This window comes from Blennius ocellaris, assembly GCF_963422515.1.
Source record: "Blennius ocellaris genome assembly, chromosome: 5".
NCBI classification, from domain to species: domain Eukaryota; kingdom Metazoa; phylum Chordata; class Actinopteri; order Blenniiformes; family Blenniidae; genus Blennius; species Blennius ocellaris.
This window is the reverse complement of record NC_137654.1, coordinates 30,809,824-30,826,158: the sequence shown is the minus strand read 5'-3', so window position 1 is coordinate 30,826,158 and position 16,335 is coordinate 30,809,824. Positions and strand designations below refer to the sequence as shown.

The 16,335-nt window shown below is 49.0% G+C and overlaps 3 protein-coding genes across 5 annotated transcripts; all 3 read right to left on the bottom strand.

Moving 5' to 3' along the window:
* Positions 1-1,001: 1,001 nt before the first annotated feature.
* Positions 1,002-3,760, bottom strand: LOC308130114 (uncharacterized protein). 3 transcript variants are annotated; one of them, XM_080496312.1, is made up of 4 exons: positions 3,464-3,760; positions 2,641-2,961; positions 1,425-2,018; positions 1,145-1,354 (listed from the first exon to the last, which is right to left on the bottom strand). In XM_080496312.1, the coding sequence occupies exons 1-4, from the start codon at positions 3,633-3,635 to the stop codon at positions 1,269-1,271; spliced, it is 1,173 nt and encodes a 390-aa protein (XP_080352438.1). In that variant the 5' UTR covers positions 3,636-3,760; the 3' UTR covers positions 1,145-1,268. The 3 variants fall into 3 exon arrangements, with proteins under 3 accessions (XP_080352437.1, XP_080352438.1, XP_080352439.1); XM_080496313.1 differs by having other exon boundaries at positions 1,145-1,351; XM_080496311.1 differs by having other exon boundaries at positions 1,002-2,018.
* A 694-nt stretch (positions 3,761-4,454) lies between these two features.
* LOC308130115 (uncharacterized protein) lies at positions 4,455-8,232 on the bottom strand. The gene is made up of 4 exons (XM_080496314.1): positions 7,960-8,232; positions 6,850-7,209; positions 6,194-6,757; positions 4,455-6,120 (listed from the first exon to the last, which is right to left on the bottom strand). Exons 1-4 carry the CDS (start codon positions 8,129-8,131, stop codon positions 6,050-6,052), a joined length of 1,167 nt encoding a protein of 388 aa, XP_080352440.1. The 5' UTR covers positions 8,132-8,232; the 3' UTR covers positions 4,455-6,049.
* A 1,974-nt stretch (positions 8,233-10,206) lies between these two features.
* On the bottom strand, positions 10,207-10,943 carry LOC308130596 (uncharacterized protein; the record flags this gene model as incomplete). Its single annotated transcript, XM_080496999.1, has 1 exon — positions 10,207-10,943. One exon carries the CDS (start codon positions 10,941-10,943, stop codon positions 10,257-10,259), a length of 687 nt encoding a protein of 228 aa, XP_080353125.1. The 3' UTR covers positions 10,207-10,256.
* Between the last annotated feature and the right edge of the window lie 5,392 nt (positions 10,944-16,335).

The window sequence follows — 16,335 nt, the reverse complement described above, 5'->3', positions numbered from 1 at the left end:
ACCTTTTTTGAGCCGAGACACACTTTTTCCTTTGGAAAACTCTGGAGGCACACCACCACCCGAAAATGTTAAAATAGTAAACTCTGTATATTAACAATATAAAGTCTTTCTCATCAAAGTTTTATCAACAGGAATCCAGTAAATCCAGAAACCAAAGACTTTTTTTTAATAGTGCCTCCCTCAGTGTGAAACCTGGACCTGATGGATGAAGAGCTGAGATCCTGGTTTTCAAAAACTTCTCCATCACTGTCACTGACACAGTACTTTGATACAAGATGGTAGCAGGAGGTGGAGATGAACCACACTGACGTCTGTCACTTTACATTTCACCGGCAAAGTTCTGTGCTGCCCTCTAGTGGTGAAGAGTATTTATACATGATTACTCTGCAACACACTGTCGCTGTGAGAGCAAATGTCTTTTTAGAAAAAAAAAGTGAAATTAGATAATTTCCCACGATTCACCTGACGAGATCTGGAGGAAACACCAGAGGTTGAAAAACACTGGATTAGAACAAAATCAAGTTTTAGAGCAATTTTATTTCTGTCGTGACAAAATCCAAATTTCACTTCAACACGCTGTGGAGAGGGAAAAAAAACACTTTCTTTTTACGGGAAGAAACCTGCAGAACCAGGTTCCACGTCATGAAGATGTTCATATTAAAGCTTGATATTCTATAAATCGAGATTTTCATTCCATTGACAGGCATTGTAATAGTCCTCCAGGTATCTTCTCTTCTACTTTAAACCTTTTTTTTTTTTTTTATTTCCGGCTGCCGAATTAAAAAGGGTCCATTCAGGATATAATCCTTGTAATCTGCCAAACAAACATCAGAAATTAATGTAGAACGTTGATTAAACAAACATCAGACTTCCCGGGTCCATGCAAAGGACACGACTCTTCACACAGGTGATGATCTGTTTGAATGTGACCTTCTTGCAAAGGCTTCCTTGAATAAAAGGATCAACACGACAGTCTCATATTGGATGGAAACCGTGTTTTATTTCAGTCACTTTGACACACACACACACGCACACACACACACACACACACACGCACGCAGGATATGCAAGTACAATGTGTTTGGATATTAAAAACCTACTTCGTCACATCGTGACATATCAGATGACTTTCGATATTCCGCTGTCGGGTTTTAAAGCGTGTAGCTTGCGGCCCATGTGAGTCCTCATGTGTGCAGACAAGGCGTCCTGCCGGCTGAAGCATTTCCCGCACACTTCACAGGGATACGGCTTCTCACCCGTGTGGGTCCTCAAGTGCACCAACAGATTACCGCGCCCCGTGAAACTCCTGCCGCAGATCTCGCAGGAGTAGGGCTTCTCACCCGTGTGAATCCTGCTGTGGGAAATCAAGTTGCTCTTTTGGCAGAAGCGCTTGCCGCACGTCTCGCAGAAGAACGGCTTCTCACCCGTGTGAATGTTCATGTGGCTTTTCAGGTGTCCCTTCTGGCCGAACTTCTTGCCGCATTCCGCGCAGGAGTACGGCTTCTCACCCGTGTGATTCCTGATGTGGTTCTTCAAGGACCGCGCCTGCAAGAAGATCTTCCCGCACACCGGACAGGGCTGCGGCTTCTCACCTGCGTGGACGGCGCGGTGCCTCTGCAGCTGGGAGAGGAGTTTGAAGGCGGCGCCGCAGACGTCACACGTGGCGCAGCTTTGGCCCGGGTTGGTGGACGTCATGGCGGCGCTCAGGCTGAAGAAGGGAAGCTCCGGGTCCTGACCCGACGCCGAGTCCACGTACCTGCCGCTAGCCGCCGCCGCGCAGCCGAAGGACGCTAGCTGCCCGTCGACCTGATCCGACTCGCCGAGCTCGCCGGGGGGCGTGGCCAGGAAGTCGTCCGTCTCCAACGCAAACGACTCGCCCTCCCGGCTGCTGCAGGCCTCTTCCTCCTCCTCCTCCTCCTCCTCCTCGTCGTACTCGTCCTCCGCCCGGAGGGGCCGGCGTCCGCCCGTCTCCACGTCGCACAGCAGGTTCTCCACGTAGACACGTGGCGGTAGACTTCCTGGAAGCACAACGCAACAAAACGGCACACGACAGAACAGGGGTGGGCGACTAATTTACCCTAAAAGGTCCACATCGTCTACTAACGTCTCCTGAGCCCACTGGGATTTGACCCAATAGGAATTATCTCCATAAAATGTAGATTTTTTTTTCTCCCGCAACTAGCGTAATGAAGTTCTGTTGCTCTTTTTTTGTAGATTTTTTATTTTGTAATTTCGAGTCTTTTTCCACGTGCTCTCATGGAAGCATGCAGGAGCTTTTACTGTTTCCTCCTGGAGGAAGATGGAGGAGAAGCTCAAAACACAAACCAAATTCCACAAAATGAGCTTTTTTTTCGCTATTTCTTCCAAAAAATATCCGTTTCTGATAGAATTGTCACCAATAAAATGTAAAACACACAGATTTTCCACGATATGAGCATGAAAAACCAACGTTTTTTTCTCTCACAATTAATAATGAATCACCAAAAAGACAAACGTCTTGACAGGCGACTGACGGAGCCTTTAGAGCTCAGGTCTTTCAGGCTCTTTCGTGAAATCGCACACAAACCCTTGACGGCCCCGGAGGTCGGAGGAGAGGAACCCCCCCCCGGCCTCACCCGGTCCAGCGTTGGCCTCGCGTACCTGTTCCCGAGGGCGTCCGGCCGGCCTCCACCGTCTGCTCCACCAGGCTGAAGATCTCCACGGCGGCGGCGGTGAGCTGCCGGTTGATGAACCTCCGGACGGAGCCGTGGGAGGGGAGCCGCCGGCCGTCTGCCTCGGCCTCGCTGTGGTCGCTGTCCCCGCCGGTGACGGTCACCATCAGGGTGTCGGGCTCCAGCTTCACCACGTCGGCCTCCTCGGGTTCCTCTTTGATCTGGGGAGGCTCCGCCTCCTCCTCCTCCTCCTCTTTGATCTGCAGGCCGGGGCTGCTGTCCTGGTCGCACACATGGTGCCGAGGGATTCCTGGAGGAACAGAGGGTCCGGGACAAACATCATGGACCGGGAGCTCAGCGGGGGGGTCCAGGACAAACATCATCCTGGACTCGGTTCAGTCCGTCAGAGATGCGATTCTTTCTTTTTGGCACCAGTTTTGTGACTTTCGTGGTCAAAATGAGAAGCAGAAAGCATCACAATAGCTCCAGAAAACATCTTTCTGCCATCAAGGCATTTCTAACAGGGTTTTAACGCAAACATTTCAGGACAGAGACGATTTGCTCTCGTCTGGTTGTGCACCAGTCCCTTGATTTCTTGTCTATTAGTAAACATGTTGCACCATAAACGCCAAATTTAATTCAATTCAACTTTATTTATATAGCACAAACTCCAACCCAGTCGTTTCTCGGTGCTTATAACAGAGAGAAAAAAAACCCAAAACAAACCAGGTTTAGTTAATATTACTTGTCAAATTATCATTTTGGGCTCCTCCATCAGTCAGGTTCACGTGTTCGTCCGTGACGTCACATACCTGCTCCAGCGGACTTCCCTCCGGGTGTCCAGGTGACCTCCAGCGACCTCCGCTGCCGCTCGAGCTCCTCCTCGTACCGGACGACGGTGTGTTCGAACACGGAGAAGATCTCCACGGCGGCGGCGGTCAGTCTCTGGGTGATAAAGTCTCTCAAATCCCGAACTGGACTCATTTAAACGGCGGGACGTGGAAGGTTGTTGACGCGACACACGACGGAGCTTCTGCCGGGGAGTTTAAACCCGGTGGTTTTGTCCCGGAGCGACTGAGAGAGAGAGAGAGAGAACTGGCCGCGGGCCGCTGCACTTGACGCGGAAGAGAACCGGAAGCGAAGAGCCGAGAAACCGGAAGTTGGGCGGGGCCCGAGCGCCAATCTGTCCCCACAGCGCCCCCAGCGGACGAATGGATGCAATGGAAGCGAAAATTAAAGAATCCAGAGGGAAATTCTTTACTGTTGCTCCAGAGATAGAAGGAAAAAAAAAATGGAATATCAAAATACCAAATAAGACCGAAAAACAAAAATATAAGTATATTTTAAATGTGTAGACAAATTAATGATGACTAATCTATGCATGCTTTTATCGCGTGCTTATTTCTAAGTGCCCATGTTCCATTCTGTGTTTTACTTTATGTCTTATACCCAGATATTTTTACTTTTATTTCTATTCTATTGTATTTTATAATATTCGTATGTACCAGATTGCTGCAACAAAACAATTTCCCTTCGGGGAAGAATAAAGTAATTATCTATCTATGTAAATACGTCCTTCCTTTGACCATAAGACTGTCAATTTCTGTCATTTTTCTTTTCTTTTTTTGTCTATTAAATGACACTTTATCTAATTGTCACTCAAAAAGTGAGGATTTGAAGGTCTATCAACACTCAGAACTGCAAATGCATCCCAAACATTGTTCAATTTTCATGCATTTTTAAAAGAATCATTCATAAAAAGACACAAGAAATACGTTTTAATTAAGACAATAGGTTTTAGATCATCACGCTCACAGCATTCTTCAGTCTGAATTAAAAAAAAAAAAAATCCCGACGCCGTCCCTCTTTGGCCAACAAGCCGGAGCGACAGTCCTCCCGTCACGGTTTGAACAGTTTTATTAAAGAGGAACTAAGATGTGAGTTCATTCAAATAACAACAAAGGAGACGGACAATCGTCTCACACATCCTGAAGTTCAAAAAGCTAAGCGTCTTTCATGAGAGCTGATAAACGGCACGACGTGTCCAAAGTGACTCAACTCAGTTTTTAGTGCAATAACTTGTTTTCGGTGTATTTCTTCCCATTTTACTTTTATATAGAAACAGCTTTTGTAACACTTCCCCTCGAAATGACTCGTATCTGATCGTATTTCACGTGTTTATCTGCGATATCATTGAAATTTATGTATTCTATCTTTTACTATTTCAGTAAACACTACTTTTTGGGTTAAATGTGTTTTCCTTCCCAACTTCATGAAAAAACAGTTTCATAACATAGTTTCTCATACGGTTTGATTAAACCGTCACGTTTTCTGTCGCAGGATTAAATCACATTGAAAATGTGAATCGAAGAGTTCGGATCATCTGTGTGGAGAATTTAAACATGTCATTGTAATAACTAATTAAAAAAAAACCACACACATTCACCTTAAAGCTTAAAGTATAAATACCGACCTTCAACACTTCCTGGAACTTTTCCGTTTAGTTTGGACTCTGTGACATCGTTAAACTGTACAAAACTTTAAATCACTTTTTTGTTTTCAGGCGCGATAAGCAAAAGGTCTGTTTCGCTCTAATCTTTCAGATTTTAATGATTAATGGGACCAGAGTTCATGGTAAAAGCTGTTTAAGACATCTGTGGTCAATGACCATGATTTTCAAAATAAAAGTCTAAAAAAAACTACTCGTGCGTTCAGAAGATCAACGACAAACAAGATGGAACATCCTAACGGATCACGTGACGGCAACCCGACACTTAATTCACACAGCGTGACATGCGACACACACACGTGAAGGTTGTGACTGTCAAAAGGGGCTTGAATTCCCAGCGGTCAAGGCTGCGGCTTCTCACCCGTGTGAGTTTTCATGTGCGCGGACAACGAGGTCTGCTGACTGAACCGCTTCCGGCAGACTGCGCAGCAGTACGGCTTCTCACCCGTGTGAGTTCTCTTGTGGACCAGCATGTTGCCGTGTTCGGTGAAACCCCTGCCGCAGATCTCGCAAGAATACGGCTTCTCACCCGTGTGGATTCGCTTGTGGGCCGCCAAAGAGCTCTGCTGACTAAAACTCTTGCCACACGTGTCGCACGCGTGCGGCTTGGCACCCGTGTGAGTTCTCATGTGCACCGATAGGTTGCTGTGTCGACTGAAGGTTTTCCCACATATTTCACAGTGGTGAGGCTTCTCACCCGTGTGGGTCCGCATGTGGGCCAGCAGGTTGCCCTGCCGGCTGAAGCCTTTGCCGCACGTCTCGCAGAAAAACGACTTCACGTCGGAGTGAGTCTTCATGTGGACCATCAGGTTCCTGTGGATCCGGAACGTTTTGGAGCACATCTCGCAGGAGAACAGCTTCTCACCTGTGTGAATGATGGTGTGTTTTTTCAGGGCCGCCGAGTTGGTGAACGCCGTCCCGCAGGTGTTGCAGAGGAACGGCTTCTCACCCGTGTGATTCCTCATGTGGATCAAAAAAGAAATTTTATGCCTGAAGTGCTTGCCGCACGTCTCGCAGAAATACGGCTTCTCACCCGTGTGAATGTTCATGTGACTTTTCAGGTGGCCTTTCTGACTGAAGCTCTTCCCGCACGCCTCGCAGGAGAACGGCTTCTCACCCGTGTGCGTCTTCATGTGCGTCTTCAGGTTCTGCTTCTGGATGAATCGCTTGCCGCACGTCGGACAGCAGTGCGGCTTCTCACCCGTGTGGATCCGGCGGTGCTTCCGCAGCTGCTGGACGCGGCCGAAGGCCTTCCCGCAGGTCTCGCATTTGAAGGTCTTTTGCTCCGGGTCGGCGTGTGCGTCCGGGGCGGGGGAGGTGCTGACCACGACGAAGGAGAGCGGCTCGTCGCCGGCCGCGGGTCGACTCGGCGCCGAGTCGGCACATCTGCCGCCGGAGTCGAGCCGCTCGCCGTCCCGCCGCGACTCGTCGGAGGGCGTCACCGGGACGGCGTCGGCCTCCTCCTTCGGGGCGAACGGCTCGCCGTCCTCGCTGCTGCAGACGTCCTCCTCTTTGATCTGGAAGGACTGGATTTCGTCCCCGTCCGGCCCGGAGCTCGTCTCCACGCCACACGGTGGCGGCGGCGGCGGCGGACTTCCTGGAAGCACAACGCGACACCATGAGGTAATCCCGGCCAGGACTCCGGTACTCTTTTCTACCGTTTAATGTCCCAGCCGCCGTCTCACGTACCTGTTCCCGAGGGCGTCCGGCCGGCCTCCCGCCGCCTGCCGCGGTCCGCCTCCTCGCACCGCTCCACCGTCTGCTCCACCAGGCTGAAGATCTCCACGGCGGCGGCGGTGAGCTGCCGGTTGATGAACCTCCGGACGGAGCCGTGGGAGGGGAGCCGCCGGCCGTCTGCCTCGGCCTCGCTGTGGTCGCTGTCCCCGCCGGTGACGGTCACCATCAGGGTGTCGGGCTCCAGCTTCACCACGTCGGGCTCCTCGGGTTCCTCTTTGATCTGGGGAGGCTCCGCCTCCTCCTCCTCCTCCTCCTCTTTGATCTGCAGGCCGGGGCTGCTGTCCTGGTCGCACACATGGTGCCGAGGGATTCCTGGAGGAACAGAGGGTCCGGGACAAACATCATGGACCGGGAGCTCAGCGGGGGGTCCAGGACAAACATCATGGACCAGGAGCTCAGTGGGGGGTCCAGAACAAATATCACGACTCCACTTCTTCACAGAGGAAATTCCTGGACGAACAACACTTTATGCTACTTTTTTTAAATTGTATAAATCAACATATCTTTTGCATAACAATTGCAATGAGAGACAATTCAAACAGACGTACTATAGTAGTACTGAAAGACACAATTTATCTTATTATCGTGTACAAAGTGAAGATTTGAATGAAAATCTTAACGGGGTTTTCAAATAAAGCCAAACTGAAGAAAAGAAGAAGAAAGAAACAAAAAAATAATAATTGATATTCACCACTGAAAACTGAAAACTATTTTGGGGGATTTTTTTGGGAATCAGTGAGAAGAATTGTTTAAAAAATTAAAAAAAAGTTGTAGCGACGTATTCCCGAATGTTCCACACGTGTTAATGTGCTTTTAATGTCCGTGCTCCCAACGAGTTACTCATAAAAAATACAGCAGGAGAAATGTTTTTATTTATATATATATAATTAAATAATAATAATAATAATAAATTAAAAATAATATCAATGAATAGCGATCTTGGCGCCTTTGGTAGCACATGAATTATGACGATGTTAACAGAAGCTTCAGTTCTGCAGGATCAAACTAACTTCATCAGGATCCACCAGAACCTCCATCAGTCAGGTTCATGACGTCACATACCTGCTCCAGCGGACTTCCCTCCGGGTGTCCAGGTGACCTCCAGCGACCTCCGCTGCCGCTCGAGCTCCTCCTCGTACCGGACGACGGTTTGTTCGAACACGGAGAAGATCTCCACGGCGGCGGCGGTCAGTCTCTGGGTGATAAAGTCTCTCAAATCCTCCACCGAGCTCATCGTCTATGCAGCCGGGGGAATGTTATTAATGTGACACACGGTGGGAGGAGGTGTGTGTGTGGACCGGGTCCGGGTCCGGGTCCAGGTCCAGGTCCAGGTCCAGGCCCCCTCCTGGTCCTGCTCCTCCCCCCCGCAGCCCCCGATCTGCCGCTGGACTGGAGGAGAAACGAGACGAACCAGAGACGGTCTGGATTATTTACACCCGAACAGCAGCAGCTTCTTCTGCTCTCAGCCTTGCGGAGCGTCACAGACACGGTCGACTCGTCACTGCCCCCTGCTGGGCACTCGGCGGAACTGCAGGTGTGTGTTTTTTTTTTTAAATTTTTTAAAGGAATTATTTTTTCTACAATTGTAGAGTCATCGTACGAAAAATAAATTAAAACAGGTAGACAATAATAACAGATGAGAGAAGAAAGAAAAATGAAATAAAATAATACAAATTAAATTAATTAAAACACGTAGACAATAATAACAAATGAGAGAAGAAAAAATTAAATAAAATAATTTAAAAAATCAAGAAAAATAAAAATAAATGTAAAAAGGTAGACAATAACAACAGATGAGAGAAGAAAGAAAAATGAAATAAAATAAAAAAATACAATAAAAATAAATTAAAACAGGTAGACAATAATAACAGAGAGAAGAAAGAAAAATGAAATAAAACAAAAAATAAAAATAAAGTAAAACAGGTAGACAATAATAATAGATGAGAGAAGAAAGAAAAATGAAATAAAATAAAAAAAAAAAAAAATATATTTAAAAAAAAAAAAAAAAAAAAAAAGTCTAATCTAATTTTATATAATAGAATATAATGAAATAAAATAAAATAAAATAGGTAGAGCCGTTGGTCCTGTGGCTCCTCAGCCACATGTGGCTCTCCAGCGCCTCTGATTGGCTCGCTGAAGATTTCACTCCTTCCTCCATCCGCCTCTCCCCGTCTCAGTCTGGTTCTGCAGGTTTCTTTCTCTTAAAAGTAAAGTTTTTAATCTGTCCGTCCGCCTCCTCTACTCCTTTCCGTCACACAAGACGACTTTTCCTTCCAGCACATCAAACAGGAAAACATCCGACGTTACGCAGTGAGAAACACGAGAATCAGCCACGCTGTGTACTTTTACTCTTTATTGCTGTTATTTATTGGCAAAATGTCTCTTCAGTGCACAAGATGTTTCCATGGAGCTTCATTTACTGCCGGACAGTAACAATACTCACACGTACAGATGCTTTATTCATTCTGCATTCAGAATCTGCTGTGTCTGTGTGAGCTGGACTGGCTCCGCCCACACACACCCATCTAGGGGAAGATGGAGGAAGTACTTCCTCTCGTGGCGCCATGTGCCAGAGCAGAGCTGCCTGATTGTGGGAGGAGTCAAATTGGGGGGAGGGAGCCTACCTTGATTGCGATTGGCTGAACCCCCGATGACATCATATAGGGTTTGATTTCTGATTGGCTGCTCGGAGCAACACAGTTTTTGGAGAGAGAGAGAGAGAGAGAGAGAGAGAGAGAGAGAGAGAGAGAGAGAGAGAGAGAGAGAGAGAGAGAGAGAGAGAGAGAGAGAGAGAGAGAGAGAGAGAGAGAGAGAGAGAGAGAGAGAGAGAGAGAGAGAGAGAGAGAGAGAGAGAGAGAGAGAGAGAGAGAGAGAGAGACACAGAGAGACATCAGGAAGTGTTTTGTAGAATATGAGCCCTTTAATTAGTTAAATGAAGAGAAGTTAATTTATCATTTATCTCCAGATCTGATCAGAAACACTCCCAGGCCCCGTTTCCACGGCGACGACTTCAGTGAAAAGTTCTCATCGCATTTTGAAAAAAAAAAAAAAAAGCCCGGAGCAACTCTCTGAAAACGCTCCAGCTTGAAATGTTGCCGTGGAAACGAGGCCTCAGTTCAAGAGTCACGACGGCGAAGCTTCTGGAGGTTAAAGGCTTTATTTCATCCGCTGCAAATGTTGAACGACTAAAATCAAACCGGTCTGAAATTAGAGGTTTTGTTTTTTTTGTTTTACAGAGAAAAAAAAAAAAGTGATTATTTATACAGAAATTAAATATCAAGTGGATTTAACTTCATTACACTTGTGAATTTTAAAAGTCTTCTACCTGTACAGTTAAAACACCTCGTCGAGCAGGAGGTTCAACACGAGAGTGTCTCAGCCGCGTGGGACTTCATGTGACGCACCAGCGTGCCCTGCTGCGTGAAGCTCCTGCCGCACGCCACGCACACGTGAGGCCTCTCACCCGTGTGGATGATGGAGTGCTTCTTCAAGTGCTGCTTCTGGATGAAGCGCTTCCCGCAGACCGGGCAGGAGAACGGCTTCTCACCCGTGTGTATGATGGCGTGACACTTCAGCGTGGACGACTTGGTGAAGGTCTTGTCGCAGGTCTGGCAGGAGTACGGCCTCTCACCCGTGTGCGTCCTCATGTGCACCAGGAAGTTCCCCTGGTCGCTGAAGCTCTTGCCGCACACGTCGCACGAGTACGGCTTCTCGCCCGTGTGGATCTTGGTGTGGTTCTTCAGATGCTGCTTCTGAACGAAGCGCTTGCCGCACACCTGGCAGGAGTGCGGCTTCTCACCCGTGTGGATCCTGCGGTGCAGCTGCACCTGGGAGGAGAACTTGAAGCCCTTGCCGCAGATGTCGCAGGTGATGCTCTTCTTGTGCGCCTCGCGGTCGAACCAGTCCCGCGAGCCGCCCACGTCGCCGACCTTCAGCTGCGTGTTTCTCGCCGGCCGGGAACCGCCGCGCCTCTTTTTGTTGTTCCGCTTGTGGCCGGCGGGTCCGGCGGGGCGGGGCGGCTCGCCGCCGCCGCCGCCGCCAGCCATGGCTCGGCTCCTCGGTGAGTCTCGTCAGGGGGGGCGTCGCCCTCCGGGAGTTGGCGACACGCCACTTCCTCCTCTTCCTCTTTAATCTGAGGCGCCTCCTCCTCCTCCTCCTCCTCCTCCTCCTCTTCCTCTTTCACCCGGAGAGGCTCTGCTTCCTCCTCCTCTTCCTCGCCGCCGTGCTTCTCTGCAGCCGCAAAGAGAGGGAAGGTCAACGGCGGCAAAAGGAAGGAACGACACAGTTCACCAAGATGAAGAGCCTCTTTTTTTTTTTTTTGGAACTTTATTTGTATTTATTTTTTAATAATAAACATGAACATGAGAACTCCCGTTACAGAACCTTCTCCACAGCAAGACATCAGATACATGACAGTGTAAGAAAAATAACAATAATAATACAGTCGTCAATAATATATGTAACAGGTGTTTTGGATTTTTTTGTAAACTTGTTCTCGGGAGTCAAATCAAGAAGAAACTAGCCTGGCGTGTGCGGTACCTCGACTCCAGAACCTTAATCTAACTCTTATCTTCATGAAGAGCCTCTTTTAAATTGATCTAATTTTAAATCTCCCAAACCGGTGAAGATATTCTCACCTGTGAAGCAACGACTTCACTCCAGGAAGGAGGAGAATCGTCTCACCGCAGCACCCACTAGTGGACCAACAGACTTACTGCATCGTTTGCGACGTTTCCATGTAAACGGACATTCGTTTTCTAAACGTGTGAATGTGAAACGGCGGGGCAGCGAGAAGGTGGAGGGTTCAAATCCACGAGTGAGGTTCTTCTGTTCTATTGCCTCCTGACTTGTTGTTAAATGAAGGATCACAGCGGGAAAGCTAATCTATTCTATTCTATAGGTCAGTGTTTTTCAACCTTTTTTGAGCCAAGACACACTTTTTTCACACCACCACCACCTGAAAATGTTAAAATGTGACACTCTGCAGCCTCTATTAACAATATAAAGTCTTTCTCATCAAAGTTTTATCAACAGGAATCCAGTAAATCCAGAAAGCAAGGACTTTTTTTAATAGTGCCTCCCTCAGTGTGAAACCTGGACCTGATGGATGAAGAGCTGAGATCCTGGTTTTCAAAAACTTCTCCATCACTGTCACTGACACAGTACTTTGATACAAGATGGTAGCAGGAGGTGGAGATGAACCACACTGACGTCTGTCACTTTACATTTCACACGGCAAAGTTCTGTGCTGCCCTCTAGTGGTGAAGAGTATTTATACAGGATTACTCTGCAACACACTGTCACTGTGAGAGCAAATGGTTTTTTTTAGAAAAAAATGTGAAATGTGATCATTTCCCACGGCTCACCTGACGATCTGGAGGAAACACCAGTGGTTGAAAAACACCGCTATAGTAAAGCAGCACGTCGCCATGGTGACAGACCAGGAGGGAAAAGCTTGAACCTTGCAGCTAAATTAATTTAATTCCAGCGTGTTTCTATTCATGTTAATGGATTTGAAGTTGACGACTGTTTCTAGAGCTCTTTAAGTGTGGAGCTGCTCTCTGTCGTCTGGGTTCACGTATATTTCCTCTCTTAATGGATCTCAGGTGGGTTTTCTTCTTCCTTCTCGCTCAACTTGAAGAGGAACAGTTTCACTCTTCGCTGCTAGACTGCTACAACTGCTCTTTGACTTCAAATACACTTTGTTGAGTCGACATTAATTCCATATCTAAAACAAGCTTGTGAGATGAATGGCGATTAATTACTGAAAACTTTGAGTTAATTTCTCAGGAAGTCACGTCATTCAGATTAACGTCAGGCAAAGATCCAGAGAGAAGAGCCAGGAACAGTTCCCGAGCCTGGACTCGAACCGGGGACCCTCTGGCTGTGAGGGTAACCGTGCAAAACACTTGTTCTGTGACTATTAAGCACTTTTTAAACTCAATAAAAGGGCAGATCGTTGATATTTAACGAGCAACAATCAGGCGTGTTGTTGGAGCCCGGAGAGAAAAAAAAAACAGCAGCTTCCTGATGAACAGTTTTGACGTTTTCATCAACTTGTGACGTCACATACCTGCTCGTGCGGGCTTCCCTCCAGGTGTCCAGGTGATCTCCAGCAGCCTCCGCTGCGGTCGAGCTCCTCCTCGTACTGGACGACGGTTCGCTCGAACACGGAGAAGATCTCCACCGCGGCGGCGGTCAGTCTCTGGGTGATAAAGTCTCTGAAACGCCGGACGGAACTCATCGTTTGTGCCGCTTTAGCGCTGAAATGTTGTGATTGTTGATCGCAGCCGCTGCCGCTTCGGTTCCTCCTCCTCCTTCTTCTTCTACTACGTCCAATTCTTCTTCTTCGTCTCTCCGCCAAGTCGGAGACTCGCAGCCCGCCACAGCGCCACACCGCCATCTGCAGGAGCAGGCGCGCATTACATCGTGTCGAAATCCGCTCCAGTGGCTTGAAAAACTAAACAAATCGACTCTGCACAGGGTTTAACTTTAAATTAATATATAGATTCAGGTTTATTTATGCAGCACCACATATAACAATCCCTTCGAGGCGCTTTTATACCAGAGAAACTCCCTCTAACAGGAAGAAACCTGCAGAACCAGAATAAAAGAGGACAGACAATGTGCTTAACCATGTCTGTGAATTTTATAGTCAATAAATCTGTTTTTACCACCCGAATTTGTAGTTTTATGGTGTTTTTAGATCCACTGTGTTAATAAAGTATGCCAAACTGAAGAAAATACTTCAGAAATGCATTTATGGAGGTCGTCCTGAACAAAATGACACCAAAAAGGCAGTTTAAGGATTTTATATCTGAGATATAAAGGAAAAATCAATTGTAGTGAAAAACGGGACAAAACGCTTCAGGCCCCAGAGAGTTAAAGCTCAATAGGTCTCACTTTTTTTTTTTTAATTCAAGGAACCATTTTATTTTGACAATCTAAACACCGCCTCCTGGGTTCCATCAAGGCTCTGAAGCGTCTCGTCGCCATCAACCTCAAGGAAAACAATCACCACAGCGAATTCGACAAACTTTTATTTCCACGATGTAAATAATCCAAGTTTAAAAACAGTACGGAACTCAAATCATGACAGGAGTTTGGTGAAGTTCAGTCTGGTTTGGTTTGTTTCCCCCCAAAAACATCCAATAAAATAAAAACGTAAAACAGTAAATGTGCAACATAATTCAATGTGTTTGAAAATATTCAACAAAATGTGTGTTTTAAGTGTTTTTTTAGCCGATTTTAATCAATAACAGTGTCAAGATTCCTACTTTGTACCGGTGATTCAAACTTCTACCGTGAATCAAAGAAGACGAGCGTCTTTCTCCCCCCGTGGTTTGTTGTTTTGTGAAAACGAGACTGTGGATGTTTTAGAAGAGTTAAAAGTAAAAAAAATTAAAAAAAGAATCGTTTCTTGCACGTTGGAGAAAACCGTGGCTTCTCACCTGTGAGGATCAGGTTCTGTGCTGTTTGGGGCTTTTAAAGACTGTTAATAACGGATCGACACGTCGTCACTGCGACGCCTCCGGTCCTGCCTCGGCTCCGTGTCTCCTGCTGGGACCCGGGTCTCCGTGGCGTCCCGGGCCTCCGTGTGTCCCGCTTGGACCCGGGTCTCCGTGGCGTCCCGCGTCTCTGTGTCTCCCGCTGGGACCTGGGTCTCCGTGTCTCCTACTGGGACCCGGGTCTCCGTGGCGTCCCGGGCCTCCGTATGTCCCACTTGGACCTGGGCCTCCGTGTGTCCCGCTGGGACCTGGGTCTCCGTGTCTCCTACTGGGACCCGGGTCTCCGTGGCGTCCCGGGCCTCCGTATGTCCCACTTGGACCTGGGCCTCCGTGTGTCCCGCTGGGACCCGGGTCTCCGTGGCGTCCCGGGCCTCCGTGTCTCCCGCTGGGACCTGGGTCTCCGTGTCTCCCGCTGGGACCCGGGTCTCCGTGTCTCCTGCTGGGACCTGGGTCTCCGTGGCGTCCCGGGCCTCCATATGTCCCACTTGGACCCTGGCCTCCGTATGTCCCACTTGGACCCGGGCCTCCCTGTGTCCCGCTGGGACCCGGGCCTCCCTGTGTCCCGCTGGGACCCGGGTCTCCGTGGCGTCCCGGGCCTCCGTATGTCCCACTTGGACCCGGGCCTCCGTGTCTCCCGCTGGGACCCGGGTCTCCGTGGCGTCCCGGTTCCCGATCCCGGCCGTCCGCCACGCCGCCGGCCTCGTGTTCCCGTTCCTCTTTGCTGCCAGGGACCTCCGGGACCTCCTGGTCTTCTTTGCGGGGACGGAGTTCCGGTCCCGTCCTCTGGAGCCGCAGGACCTGCGGCTGGACGTCTGGAAGGAAGAAGACACACAGATCAACAGGAGGATCTTTGGAAAGCGTCGGCCTCGAGGCGGTCCCCTGAAGGTCTACGTGCCGTGTCTGTGCGGCCTGGTTCCCAGCAGTCGACACCGACTGTCCATGTCCTTCTGGTTCTGGAGGACCACGTCCTCGGCGGCCATGAAAATGTCCACGGCGGCGGCGATCAGCTGGGCGTTGATGAACATCTTGGCGAAGTTGCGAGACGGAAGCTGCTGGCCGGGAGCTTCAGGTTCAGTCTCTTCATCGATGTAGTCGTCACTGTCCTCGTCCAGCTGCTCTTCATCCTCCTCCTCGTCCTCGTCCTCGTCCAGCGAAGGTTCTGGGATCACCTGCAGCGGACTGGAAGTCGCGTCCTCGTCCTGGACCTCCTGGTCCTGGACCTCCTGGTCCTGCAAGTCTGGCAAGAAGTGAAACGGAATGATGGAACAAGGTACGTGAGCAAATAGAGTCTATAAGATGTGCAACTGAGACGTTATCATTAGCCTTGTTTCCACCGCGTAGAACGGTACGGTGCAGAACCGTACGGTCCAGAATGGTACGGTACAGTACGGTCCAGAACGGTACGGCGCAGAACGGTACGGCCCAGTACGGTACGATCCAGAATGGCGCAGAACGGTACGGTCCTGAACGGTACGGTTCAGAACAGAACGGTACGGTCCAGAGCGGTACGGTCCTGAACGGTACGGTCCAGAACGGTGCGGTTCAGAACAGAACTGTATGGTCCAGAACGGTACGGTGCAGAACGGTGCGGTGCGGTGCAGAACGGTACGGTCCAGAACGGTACGGTTCAGAACAGAACTGTATGGTCCAGAACGGTACGGTTCAGAACAGAACTGTATGGTCCAGAACGGTACGGTCCAGAACGGTACGGTTCAGAACAGAACTGTATGGTTCAGAACGGTACGGTGCAGAACGGTGCGGTGCGGTGCAGAACGGTGCAGAACGGTACGGTTCAGAACAGAACTGTATGGTTCAGAACGGTACGGTGCAGAACGGTGCGGTGCGGTGCAGAACGGTGCAGAACGGTACGGTTCAGAACAGAACTGTATGGTCCAGAACGGTACGGTCCAGAACGGTACGGTTCAGAACA

Coding starts and splice junctions, on each gene's coding strand:
- LOC308130115 (XM_080496314.1), bottom strand. CDS start 8,131: ATGAGCTCGGTGGAGGATTTGAGAGACTTTATCACCCAGAGACTGACC. Junction 7,210..7,959: donor AGGGAAGTCCGCTGGAGCAG/GTATGTGACGTC, acceptor CTGTTCCTCCAG/GAATCCCTCGGCACCATGTG. Junction 6,758..6,849: donor CCGGACGCCCTCGGGAACAG/GTACGTGAGACG, acceptor TTGTGCTTCCAG/GAAGTCCGCCGCCGCCGCCG.
- LOC308130114 (XM_080496311.1), bottom strand. CDS start 3,635: ATGAGTCCAGTTCGGGATTTGAGAGACTTTATCACCCAGAGACTGACC. Junction 2,962..3,463: donor AGGGAAGTCCGCTGGAGCAG/GTATGTGACGTC, acceptor CTGTTCCTCCAG/GAATCCCTCGGCACCATGTG. Junction 2,019..2,640: donor CCGGACGCCCTCGGGAACAG/GTACGCGAGGCC, acceptor TTGTGCTTCCAG/GAAGTCTACCGCCACGTGTC.